The sequence below is a fragment of the Varanus komodoensis genome, unplaced genomic scaffold (assembly GCF_004798865.1).
Source record: "Varanus komodoensis strain SLA01 unplaced genomic scaffold, ASM479886v1 scaffold5, whole genome shotgun sequence".
Classification (NCBI taxonomy): domain Eukaryota; kingdom Metazoa; phylum Chordata; class Lepidosauria; order Squamata; family Varanidae; genus Varanus; species Varanus komodoensis.
Genome location: NW_025336087.1, coordinates 43,257,507 through 43,269,822, shown reverse-complemented (window position 1 = coordinate 43,269,822; position 12,316 = coordinate 43,257,507). Strand labels below are relative to the sequence as shown.

At 40.1% G+C, this 12,316-nt stretch overlaps 1 protein-coding gene across 5 annotated transcripts in view; it reads right to left on the bottom strand.

Moving 5' to 3' along the window:
• Positions 1–12,316, bottom strand: part of TUT7 (terminal uridylyl transferase 7) — a 46,788-nt gene that overhangs the window by 12,480 nt on the left and 21,992 nt on the right. For all 5 annotated transcript variants that reach the window (XM_044445937.1, XM_044445936.1, XM_044445935.1 and 2 more), the window contains 9 exons: positions 9,722–10,842; positions 8,546–8,696; positions 7,696–7,782; positions 5,647–5,747; positions 4,405–4,462; positions 3,064–3,167; positions 1,611–1,700; positions 1,417–1,530; positions 1,237–1,314 (listed from right to left, as the gene is read on the bottom strand). In XM_044445937.1, coding sequence (XP_044301872.1) covers positions 1,237–1,314; positions 1,417–1,530; positions 1,611–1,700; positions 3,064–3,167; positions 4,405–4,462; positions 5,647–5,747; positions 7,696–7,782; positions 8,546–8,696; positions 9,722–10,842 — 1,904 coding nt within the window. The remainder of the gene's footprint in view (positions 1–1,236; positions 1,315–1,416; positions 1,531–1,610; positions 1,701–3,063; positions 3,168–4,404; positions 4,463–5,646; positions 5,748–7,695; positions 7,783–8,545; positions 8,697–9,721; positions 10,843–12,316) is intronic.

Sequence of the window (12,316 nt, the reverse complement as noted above, 5' to 3'; positions counted from 1 at the left end):
GCTTTTTTAAAGCCTGTCTAGTGAAAGGTTTTTGATAGGAAAGAGGCTGGAGAGGCCTCAAGACAGGGTTTATACAGTGGTACCTTGGCTCACGAACTTAATCCGTTCCAGGACTCTGGTCATGACCCAAACTGGTCGTGAGCCAAGTTAAATTTCCGCATAAGGTTCAATGCAAATGAGGTTAATTCATTCTGCGACCTTTTTTTAAATCAGAAAAATGTGAAACAAAGTGACAAAGAACAACAAAGATTGTGGCCATCGCCCCCCCCGCAACACCACCCAGAGCACAAGTGTGGCCATTTCCCCACCCTCCCAGCACGACCAAGATCATGCCTGTCATCCCTGCATGCGCCTGTCATCACGGCGTACTGGGGGGGAAGAGACGTGCATGATCGCGGGCGCACTGGGGAAGGGAGAGACGGGCGCGAACGGGGAATGCTGGGGGACGAAGAGACGGGCGTGATCTTGGCCATCCTCCCCCCCACCCCCAGCACAATCGCGGCCATCTCCTCACTCAGGTTGTGGGGGGGGGGAGATGGCTGAGATGGCGCCCATCTTTCCTGCAGGAGTGCGCCCGTGATCACGCACGTCTTCCTTGCACGAACGCAACTGCGATCATGGCCAGCTCCCCACTCGGGGGGGGGGGGGCAATGGCTGCAATCTTGGTCTCCACCCAATGTGGAATTCGCGACCCATGTCAAAATTTTCATGAAATTTTTGTTCGTAACCCGATTTGATCATGAACCAAGGCGTTCGTGAGCCAAGGTACCACTGTACTGGCTTTTCCAGTCTCCTCCCCTATCCACTAATATGTCTCCTTGTACTCCTCTCTGAGATCACATTCCTGAGCTCAGATTGGGAATCCTAAGGAACCTGCAATCCCTTAGATGCTGTTCTAGGCCATGGGACTGCTTCCTAAATCATTTAAACAAGTCACCATGTCCTTAGTTCAGTAGTTTAAGTTTCAGACTCTGTAACTGAGATAAAAATGATCCCAACACCATCAGAAAATGCAGTGCAGTCTATAAAAAATTACAGTGTGGCATGAAACACCACAAGACTTGGTTGGGGCATAAAACACCTCATGAAGTTTGAGAAGACACACAGTACGGAGCTGTGGAAGACTGAATATAGAATTCAGTCCATCTCCATGCTGTTCCAGGTAGCACAATACTTCCAGGTATAAACTTCAGGATTATATACAACGTTATTTTTTTGTAATGGGCACACTCTCACCAGTTCATCTGTTCTGTCAAAGAAATAGACATTCCAGCCATCAACTAGAATTTCAGGTTTCTTTGGCTCTTTGTAGATCTAAGAAAGGAAACATTAGATTCTAAGGATAATGTTTAAAACACGATGCTTTTTAATTATTTTGAGCATACAAAGCGTGCCAAAATTAAGTATATACTGTACCTCTTGAAGAACAGGAATAACTGGTGGATTTCTTTGCTGAAGGAAATAGAGTACCATAAGAGTATATGCATAGGAGGATAGGCTACCTCTAGATGCATCACCAATGTCACACATCTGAAAAGATATGGGAAAGTTTTACAAGTAATTTGACTGGTGTGGCATTTTTTCTCATGGAACCTGGAACAATGTCTTACCTTTGTAAAGACCTTCATTGTATAACAGAGATATTTTACTCTAGGATCAATAGCTGCATAGCAGGACAAGAGTCTTGTGTTATGCAGAGCCTGTAATGAAACAAGACAGCTAAAGGTAAGAGGGATTAACATGTGGGGTTGGGATGGGTAGAAGCAGGCTTCTGGCTTGGAAAATTCTTTCAAATACAGTGGTACCTTGGCTCACAAACTTAATCCATTCTATGACTCTGGTTGTGACCCAAATCGATTGTGACCCAAGTCAAATTTCCCCATAAGATTCAATGTAAACAAGGTTAATCCATTCTGGCCCCTCCAAATGTGGTTGTGAGCCAGTTTTTGGTTGCGAGCCAAGTCAAATTTCCCCATAAGGTTCAATGTAAATAAGGTTAATCTGTTCTGTAACTTTTTTTCTTTTATCAGAAAAATTTGAAACAAAGTGACAAAGAACAACAAAGTAACAAAGTACTGTACAGTACAGTGGAGAACACTAACCTAGATGGTGGGGAGGTTATCCTTATTGAGGGAGAGTACCCCTCCATACAGACATTGGAGAGATCTCTTTCAGGGGTTTCCTCTTTTTGTCTCTTAGCTGCAGGGTCAATTTTGGTGAAAAATCTGTCTATAGTCACTTGTTTTTTCCTGTGCTGCATAACCCTCCGGAAATCAGAGACCATGTTATTGTTCATCAGATTCAACACTCTGTTCGTTACATTTATGTTGGGGTGGTCCTTCTCAAAGAAACCCTGGCATGGGCGTGCTCCTGCAGGAAAGACAGGTGCAATCTTGGCCATCCCCCCACCACCAGCATGATCGTGGCCATCTCCCCACCCCTCAACCCAAGTGGAGAGATGGCCAGAATCACAGTCGCGTTCATGCAGGGAAGATGCGCGTGACCACGGGTGTGCTCCTGCAGGAAAGACGGGCACAGCACAGCCGTGATCACGCACGTCTTCCCTGCATGAACGCGACTGTGATCGTGGCCATCTTCCCACTTGAGGGGTGGGGAGATGGCTGCGATCTTGGTCACCACCAAAAGCAGAGTTCGTGACCCAAGTCAAAATTTTCATGAAATTTTTGTGACCCAAGGCCAACCACTGTACCTTCATCTAGCACAGAGATGCGGAACCTATTTCAGTTTAGTGGCCAAATAACATTTTGGAGAAGTTCTCAAGGACCACATTTGGGGCCAAAACCCCAAAAGTATCAGTATGTTTTAGTCTAAGCTCTCTGAGGAAAGAGGTATGGACTAGGAAATCCCAGAGGGCTTGATTTGGCCTCAGGCCTGAGGTGCATCAACCCTGATCAAGCATGTTTTAGATCCATTCAAGATTGAATGGACTGAAGATTGAATCTCCATTCAAGATTGAAGTGTAGAGCCCCATTTATAAGACCCCATCCTCCTCACAATGGGTCTTTGAAAGTTCTTGCATTTCAGCCTGGAAGACGGACTTACCAATGTATTATACAAACTGATGTCTACTTCAAGACCACTTCGGACATGGAAGAACTTGACAATTGGCACTTTAGCAGTAGTTATGGGCAAGATATTTCTTAGACCTATGGAAATACAAAAACACAGGTTTACACTGACTGAACTCAAAAGCATTAGTATAATTGCAATCCAGCATCTTTAACTACACAATGATACATTGCAGCCCTATGCATGCTTGCTTGAGAATAATTCTCACCGAACTCAACACATCTTATTTTAGTGTAGCCATCTTCACTGTCTGTACTGATAGAGACTGCTTGCTCACCACTGATCTTTCTGCAATTCACAACTCCACGGGGAGTGTTCAGTGCATTTTACAGGACGCTGTTCAGTAACGGAAAGTGATGTGCCAAGATTTGAAGGCAAAAAGTGTGATTAATCACCAGCTGAGTGAATCAAATTCTCCTAGAAAGCTATAAAAAAGCAATCATAAACCTACTTTGCTAATTCCATTTATACCTTGTCTGCTAAAAAGACTTACAGATTAATAGGCTTATAGATCAGATCAATAAAAGCAAAATCATCCCTACCTTTAGGATTACACAAAAATATGTCAAAAGTATTCATCACTTTAGATTCATCAAGTGCTAATTTTCAGGCTATAATTAGAACCACTATTCTTCACCAGTTCTTACTTAATTTCATACCTCCCATTACCATTCTATGCCTACAAAAGTTATGGCAATTAATCTGAAAAGGGAACATTATCTGTTATTCCATTACTGCCCTTTTATATTATTACAAGAATAAATTTGCATAATTTATAATACTCGCTGAAAACTTGGGATTTCTATTGGGGGCTAGTAGTAACACTGAGATGCTTGCAGAGATCTAAGAGTATTAGAAATGTACTGTGATAGGAAAGTGACGAAAACTGATGGATGAATACTACAGTCATGAAGGACCAAGGGCCACATGGATTCCATAGCTACAAGGAATATTTGAATCTTTCCCTACCCAATTCTCAGGATTATGAATCAGAAATAATTTTTAAAAAGCATGCTGAATTCAAGAAAGGGATGAGAATCAGGTATAATTAAAGCCAAATGCCAGATTTCAGCATTTTACAGCAACATAAATAATACACAGAGAGAAACAAGAGGCTTAAGGAATCAAACTGCATTTATTTGCAGCTTTAAGACACATTAGAAAAAACATATGTACCTAAAGTCTGATCCTACATTTAAGTCCATTCATGAGTCAATGCAACATTTTAATATCTGTAGAATCAGAAATTGATGAACAATCACACATACTTCATATTCATGCATTTTAAAAAATCCTATTTTCAGCAATGTTTACCTGAATGTTTCTTGAGCACTCTTGCAAGTTCTTCAATGATTCCTATACAATCAAGGCCCTTAGACAGAAAAAAAAAAGATTTTGGTATACTGACAAGGTTTGTCTCTCAAGAAATGTTTCATTTCCCTTACCATCTTTGCCATTATCACATTTAATTACTATTAGCGGAGATACTTGGTAATCAATTTCACTATTTAACAGATAAATCCATATGGTTTACCATATACTTATATTCCAAAACTGTTCAAGTTATGTCTGAAACATGCTTTAGCATACGTCTTGGTACTGAACTGTGTATTGCTTTTATCACCCCTCAATTCAGAAAACCACAAGCATGTACAACTGATGTTCTCACAGAGCAATCAGTGTTGGGGAATGGAAGCATCCCATGGCCCTGTGTCTAGCTGCCTAGGTAAAGTACAGCAAAGGACTTTCAGTTGAATTTTTTATGGTGCCAATATTCTACACAGATCAGGAATGCAAGATGGAGGAAGAAAACAAATTTGCACTACTCTGCCTCCTGTTCCCACAAGAGGTATGAAGACCGACGCACTGCCATTGTAATACTGGGGGAAAGGCCTCAGGAGTGCACTCCCCTATAAACAGCTGACCAGTGTGGGTGTTTTTACTGCTGTGCAGCAGGCTACTGTATTCTGACTACAGCAGGTTCACACATTGCATCTGCTCTTTCCACATGCAAATTACTGTGGTTTATTCCTCCTCTCCCTTGACACGATTAAAGCAGCTGCCAATGATAGCTTATGCATTTTTTCCTAAGATGGATGTACTCTTCTAATATTTTAGAGCTGGGGATCTTAGGACCCACCTGTGTTTTTCAACTATAACTGCCATCATCCTGGACCATTAGCTATGCTGACTGAGTGATGGGAGTTGGGGTCCACAACAGTTGAAGGACCCCAAGTTCCGAAGCACCATTTTAGGGCTTGGTTCATTGGTATGAACAAGACTACAGCAGTGTGCATGACACTTGAACATGCATTTTGACAAAAGAACCAGATTTTAAACATTTATCTTAATACTAAGAGGGAATCTGTTCATTTAGTAATCTTACTCCCCTCTTCCCTCCCTCCCTCCCTCATTTTCTTGCAGTAGAGAATTATGTTGGCCTGGCATGTCTGTACACAAATGTAGAACATTAGTAGTTCAGGAAATTAAAAATCAATGGGAAGATATATAGCATGTATATTTCAGTTTGTCAAGTTATCCATACTGAAACCTTACCTCAGCTGTTTCCACACCATCAATTGTCATACAGATATCAAGATCACTTTGTTTGAAGCCAAATCCATTTTTTGAAGAGCCAAACAAGTTTAATTTAGTGCCTATAAAGAAATACTATTTTAATGACATAATTATACTTAACATTTAGCATGTGTGAGTATTAAATACTATAATGTTAGGCCATTGAAAAGTATAAGGAAACTGATTTGTAATATAAAAGCATACACATATTTTGTACTAGGTAACACACTGAACATGTTCATACAATTGGGTATGGAAAATAAATCACCAAAGTTTATTGTCCTGTCTTGTGTAGGCTATGGAGTTATCATAATTATGCTGATTGACTGGAGTTTGTCATATCATTTGAATCCAAAGAAGGTCTGGGTAGCTGCTTTATAAATTCACATGGTTCACATGATCACTGAGGTTAAAAAGCCAAGGTAGTGGCTTGTATAAGCTGTAGTACATGATAGACACTGTTTGACTAATCACAAGCCTAGATGTAGCTTGCACTGGGCAAACCCAGGCAGCATGGCTTGTTGGAGGAGGAAATAACCCTCAAATAACCCAGCAACCATCAATGGGTTGAAGGCCATTTCCCCCTGCATCAAGCCATGTCAGCCGGCTTTGGATGACACACGCTGTGCCTGAGAGGGTGATTAAGCAAACAGTGTCAGGTATGTACCATGGCTTGTTTAATTCAATTTGATTGTGTAAAGCAGGCCAATTTGGGCAAGTTCAGACATCACTGCAAGCCACTCTGAATAACCAGTGGTAAGGTAGTTGTTCACTGAATGAAACATGCTATGCCCAGCAGACTGTCAAGAATCCTTGGGTTGTCCACTGCCTTCCATGATTTATCCCAAGAGACTTGGCAGCTAAAGCCATCTTGTCTCTTCTCCCCTCACAAAATGAACTGTTTTGTGCTCATCACAGCTTTCCCTCTGTTCTCCATTCTGTCTCCTCTGCCACGATTGCTTTTTGCATTCTCCCTAAGTGACAATAACTAACTCCCTCCAAAGTGACTATGTGGCATGTTGCAGAGGGACTGTCAGTGGTTCACCACTTAAAAATATTTTATAGCACAAACATGCTTCTATGTATCTATATATATATATATTCATGTCAAAAACAATTGCAGAGATCTTACAAAGTTTTAAAAAAGCCTTTCTTTTGACAGCTGTCAAAAGAATGTTTGCAAGAAGGGTTCCCTCGTAATCTTCATTTTCCCAAGTAGCTGGATACTTAGGAAAGTAAGGAAAAGGTGGGGTCTTGGGAATTATGCGGTGGCATAAGGTTCTCACCAGAAAGGGGGAAAAGTTGTCACCCCTTTTCACAAGCCAAGATATCTGTCTTCTCTCAGCTTTCCATTTGACAGTTGCCAAGCAAATGTGAAGTGACATATATAATCTCTTTGTAAGTTCTCCTGGTCACTGTTGATGTTTGGTGGCTACTGCTCTTTGATGTCTGGAACTTACCAAGACACTGCCCATGTAAGGGAATGGGGAAGTGAGCTATGGCCCCTCCAGTGCACTTGGGCACACTAGAGCATCTGCCAGTGGTTGCCACTAAGGAGATCATAAAAAAGATCTTTGAAACAAAAAGCGGAGGGAAAAGCTGCATCAAGCAAAAGGCTTGTGATTGCAGCAAGGGAGAGTGAGCTTCACCCCAAAGTTCTGCTTGGGCACTTGGTGGAGTAGCAGTCAATGGCAGTGACTCAGGTGAACCCAACAAGCAGTTTTTGTTGTTCTTGCTGAATGGTTTTGATTACCATCTCCCTTTACCCACAGTGGGGATAGTCATCTGGGTTTGGATAGACACAACCCACTGTAGGTCCAACAACCCCTACAACAGACCACACTTATTGCTCACAAAGAAGCCACTCTGCAGAAAGCAGTCTGGGTTGGCACATCATAGCCACCCAGTGCAGTTTCTGTACTAACTAGATTAGACATAATAAACTAAGGACATCATAGGAAAAATCCTTCTAAACATTAATATTCTGATATTAAATATAAAGAAAGATTTTTAAATCACAAGAAACACCTGCAAATTCTTGTCTGATGAAGCTTTCAAGGTTTTGCCGTATATATTCACGAGCTTGGTCCTCTATAATATTTGGTGCAAAATCCTCTGTTGAAAAGACAAATACTTATTCTGAAACAAGATCATCAGAGCAAGTGAGAGATGCACAAAACAGATTTCTTCCAGTGGTTTTAAAGGGTATTGGACCACATCTTAATCATCTGTTAGTTTTCATATATCTAGAAAACTTCTGTAAATCAATGTATTCTTTGTATTTTTATATTTAATGGTAATTTATTATGTACTATTGTATTTCAATGTATTTTATCATGTTGTAAGCCGCCCCGAGGTTTCGGCAAGGGGCGGCATAGAAATGCTATAATAATAATAATAATAATAATAATAATAATAATAATAATAATAAATGAGAGGATAAAAACAAAATATATGATACTGTATAGCTGGTAACATGAAGTAAAGAACCAATGTCAAGCATAATTATATTTGCATACAATCATCACTAGTAAACATATACTAATTTCACTATGCATTTATTAAAAACCTGTATGTTTTAACCTACACATATGTGTATGACCTCAGATGTGGCAGATCTTAGTTTGGAAGTTCAAATTCAGAAACAGCAGCAAAGCAGTGGGGAAGGGCACACTTCGCAGCAAAGAAATGGCTGGAAGGACAGGGCACTTTCCTATAGCCACTTTTTCCTGTGACCAGCAAGCACAGACGAAAATGCCAATTGAGGGCAAGATGGCTCTTGTGAGAAAAACAGCCCCATTTGGGGAGACATAAAGAACTTTTCCTTTATAATGTTATTGCTGTGTAACATAATTAAAATTATGTTCTGCCAACTTACTGTAACATTGGATGCACACTTGATCCAAAGTACTGGAAAACTTGGGTGTTAATGGTGGCAAAGGCTCTAGCTCAATTTTCTTGAAGTCTTCTGGGCAGTCCCTCTTTAGGTGACCTTCTCGCTTACACAAGCTGCATACAACTGTAGGAGACTAGCAAGAAAGCAAGGCACATTTAGACAGTTCTCTTTTTTGAGCTCAATTACATTTTCTGGTTCCTGAACCCATACAGTGGGAGAGACTCAGTGGCAGACAGCAACCATCACCCAGCCTTAGATATTCATGGGGAGTTGCTGAGTTGGTCTCTACCAGAAATGGCCAGCTTCTGCTCTGTTTGGCAGGGAAGCACCCTGTTCTACATCTAGTGCAACCCCCAAAATAATTGGTTCAGCTCATGGATTGTGAGGATTCATAATAAAATTGACACCAGCCAGTAGTAAGCATTTCACAGGTACAGAGTACAAACAAAAGTATAAGATTAATTATTTTGTAACTCGACCCCAAATAAAATTTGATAGGTTGTGAGATCAAGATTTGGCCTGTCAATTGGCCATCTCTGCTTAACACCACAAAGAAAAAGGGAGAAAAACATTCTTAAGTTTCAAAGTAACTATATCGGGATACACATAAGGATGAGATTATGTACTATTTTTGATCCCTATAAGAGCTACACTTTGCAATTGTTAAGGAGGTTGGGGGCCAAATACAGCACTAAGAATCTATCATCCTGTAAAGTTACCCCAGTGTTGTGATGCAATCCAGTTTATATAGACAGAAATAGGTCCTACTTCCCAAGGTTTTTTCTCTCTAAACATGTACAGGATTGCAACCTTATACAAGTTTAATTATAACTTCAAATTCATACCCAAGATGCTTAAATGTCAAGCTTGCCATGCTTTTCACTTGAACCAGTGAAGATTTTGACATGTGGCAGAAGCTTACAACCAGCCAATCTGATAATGGATACAAATCAGGAGTGGTGAAAATTAGAAAGTGCCATGTAAGAGTTTGAATCATACTCGTTTCATCGAGATTCACCAATCTGGATTCAATTGTCAAACTCACAAACTCTAATGTGATAAACATGCACTGAAATTATCTGCAATCCACAAATAAGGATGCACTGGAATTAAAGAACTACATTACAAACCATTCTTTAAATATTTAGGTGTTATTACCTTGCCTTTTGTGAAAGCAGATTTATTAAACTCATAGAAGAATTCTGGTTTGCTACATTGGTCTATGGGTATGCTGCTTTCTGAAAACATTCCTTTTTCACCAGTATCTTCATTGTTTAAATCTGTCCTTGAAAGTTCATCTTCATTTTTTCTGAGTGCAGTGTCTTCATATTTAACAGATATAAATAATTCTTCCTCTTCAGACAGGGCCTCCTCAATGCCAGAACCAGTGTATGTGTTGTCCAGTTCATCTTCTGTACTGATGATGTGCTGCCTCTGATTGATGATACTGTGTTCTTCCTCTTCTTCCTCCTCTATGACTTCTTCTTCCTCCGAGTTATCCATTTCAAAAACTTGTTCCTGAGCTGGAGGTTCCAACTTAATCAAAGAATCATCCAGTTCATCAGTGCCTTCTGTGCTCTCTTCATCCATGTCAACCTTATCATCAAGCACACCACTGCATTCTAAACCAAATTCATCAAGAGCAGCAACCGTATTTTGAAAACTTTCCAAATCGGAAATGCTGTCAGTTTCAATATCATGCTCACCAGCTGGAACAGCAAGATCTCCACTTTCACTATCTTCATCCATACCTTGATTAATACTCATATGTTCCTGCCATTTTCTAACAAGTCCATGTTCTTCTTCCTCTTCATTTCCACTTTCAGTCTCTTCACAGCTTGGTTTAAATTCCTCATTGTCACCAGAAATAAATTCTTCAATTATGCAGTCTGAGTCCTCATGAGAAATTCCCAAGTGCTCTAGATTATCTGCCAATTGTTCTTTCACAAAGTTTTCAGGATCGAATACCTGAGAAAGATCAATGACATGTTCCTGAGGAAAATAAGAACTTTTCTTGGTAGAAGTCATGCTGCTACCCATTAGAGTTTTCTCTGCTTCATTCTGTGCATTCTGTATATCTGGGATGTCTTGTTTCAAAGCACTCTTGTCAGGCTCCATGGGTATTGAGGACTCTGGAGATCCCTGCTGGTTGTTTTTTGTACTCTGCTTATGTGGCAAGGCAAAATACTTGTAAGTTGCCCGTAAGCAGTGCAGAATATACTCATATACCAACTGACTGTTAAGCGTTCTTGCCACATTCCTCTTCACAGAATAAGGATCTAAGGGAAATAAAAATCAAACAAGGTCAACTTTATGGGTCACGTTATAGAAACTGTTAGAACGGGTTGAATATTATCACACAAATTATTTAACATATTTTATTCACCTTGCCACATCTTCAATGTGACCATTATAAGCATCAATAAAAATGCAGCTGAAGCCTCATAGTTGAGTATAAAAACTACAAAAGAGGCAAAGCAACCACTGCACTTAGAAGAAAGTAGCAAATACCTGAGAAAGCAAAAAGACTTTATTGTACTGTAGGGGCAGAGAGTGTGTCTGGCAAACTAAAAAACTGTCTTGGATACTACCACAAAATGGCATGCATGGGGAGCATGGCCAGTCACAAGGTAACCTGTACTGAGTAGAAGGCAGAGTTGGTGTCTTTATTCCAACACACTAAACAACTAATTTGAACCCACAATTTTCACCACCAACAGGAACTTATTTCACAGCAATCACAGCTCCCGGTAAGAAATCATGTTAATAATAATAAAAAAGAAAACTAAGAGAAGTAGGGCACCTTGTTAGGTGCCAATAAAGTGTCCAAGGCAGATCAGTGCCCAAACGCACCACACTGTTTACACCTGATATAAAGGAGGGGAACATTCTGAGCTGCCTCAAATAGGAGGCAGTTTTCGTAGCCAAAACAGCTGTCCTAATTGCCATCTGTAAGAAAGTTTACATTAGTTAAAGACAGAATACTTAACATGGGTTTGTTTGCTTATTAGAATTCTGTCATTGTGAAAAGTTAAACTAGATTTTACAATTTAATAAAGCTTGTGTATGACCTGCTCAGACATGCTCAGTGCAGATGTGTAAACAGAGAAAGCTACATTCCACATTCTCTGGAGAAGACTGGTTCAAACCGTAACATTTCTCCCTTATCTCAACCTTAGTTTGGACAGTTTGTGTTTGTTATCTTACTTTCTCTTTTGCACATTTCTTATTTTGGTTGCCTCAGAACTTCAAGCCACTTGCTACATGACTTTTACATTCTTAACCTATGGAAATGTTCACTTCATCATGGCCTTTTTGAAAGTGGCTCTCCCAGTTTACAAAAAACTATTGGAGTAATGTCACACCCAGCTCTATGTAATGTCCAGTTTGGTCCTAAGTAGGGATTTGGTGGGATCATACTAATAGCATTTTAAACAAAGTGTTCTGTAGCACCATAAAAACATATATTGTTAATCGTTTGGGACCTGTGCCTTAATTATCTTCCTTCTCTTGGATTTCATGTGACTAACCACAAATTTCACATTATTCACTTGTGGATACCATCCTGTGTTGTGTAAAATAATGCATCTGGACCTGTCTGAACATTGTGGCCATTCTAATAATGCATCTTGACCCTGAGAAATGTGGTGGATGGAGAAAGTGTTATAGGGCTTACTTCTGAATTGTCAAACATTCTGCTGCTGGAATGTCTAGCTGTCTGCCTCACTGGATGCCTTTTGGTAACAGCTTCAA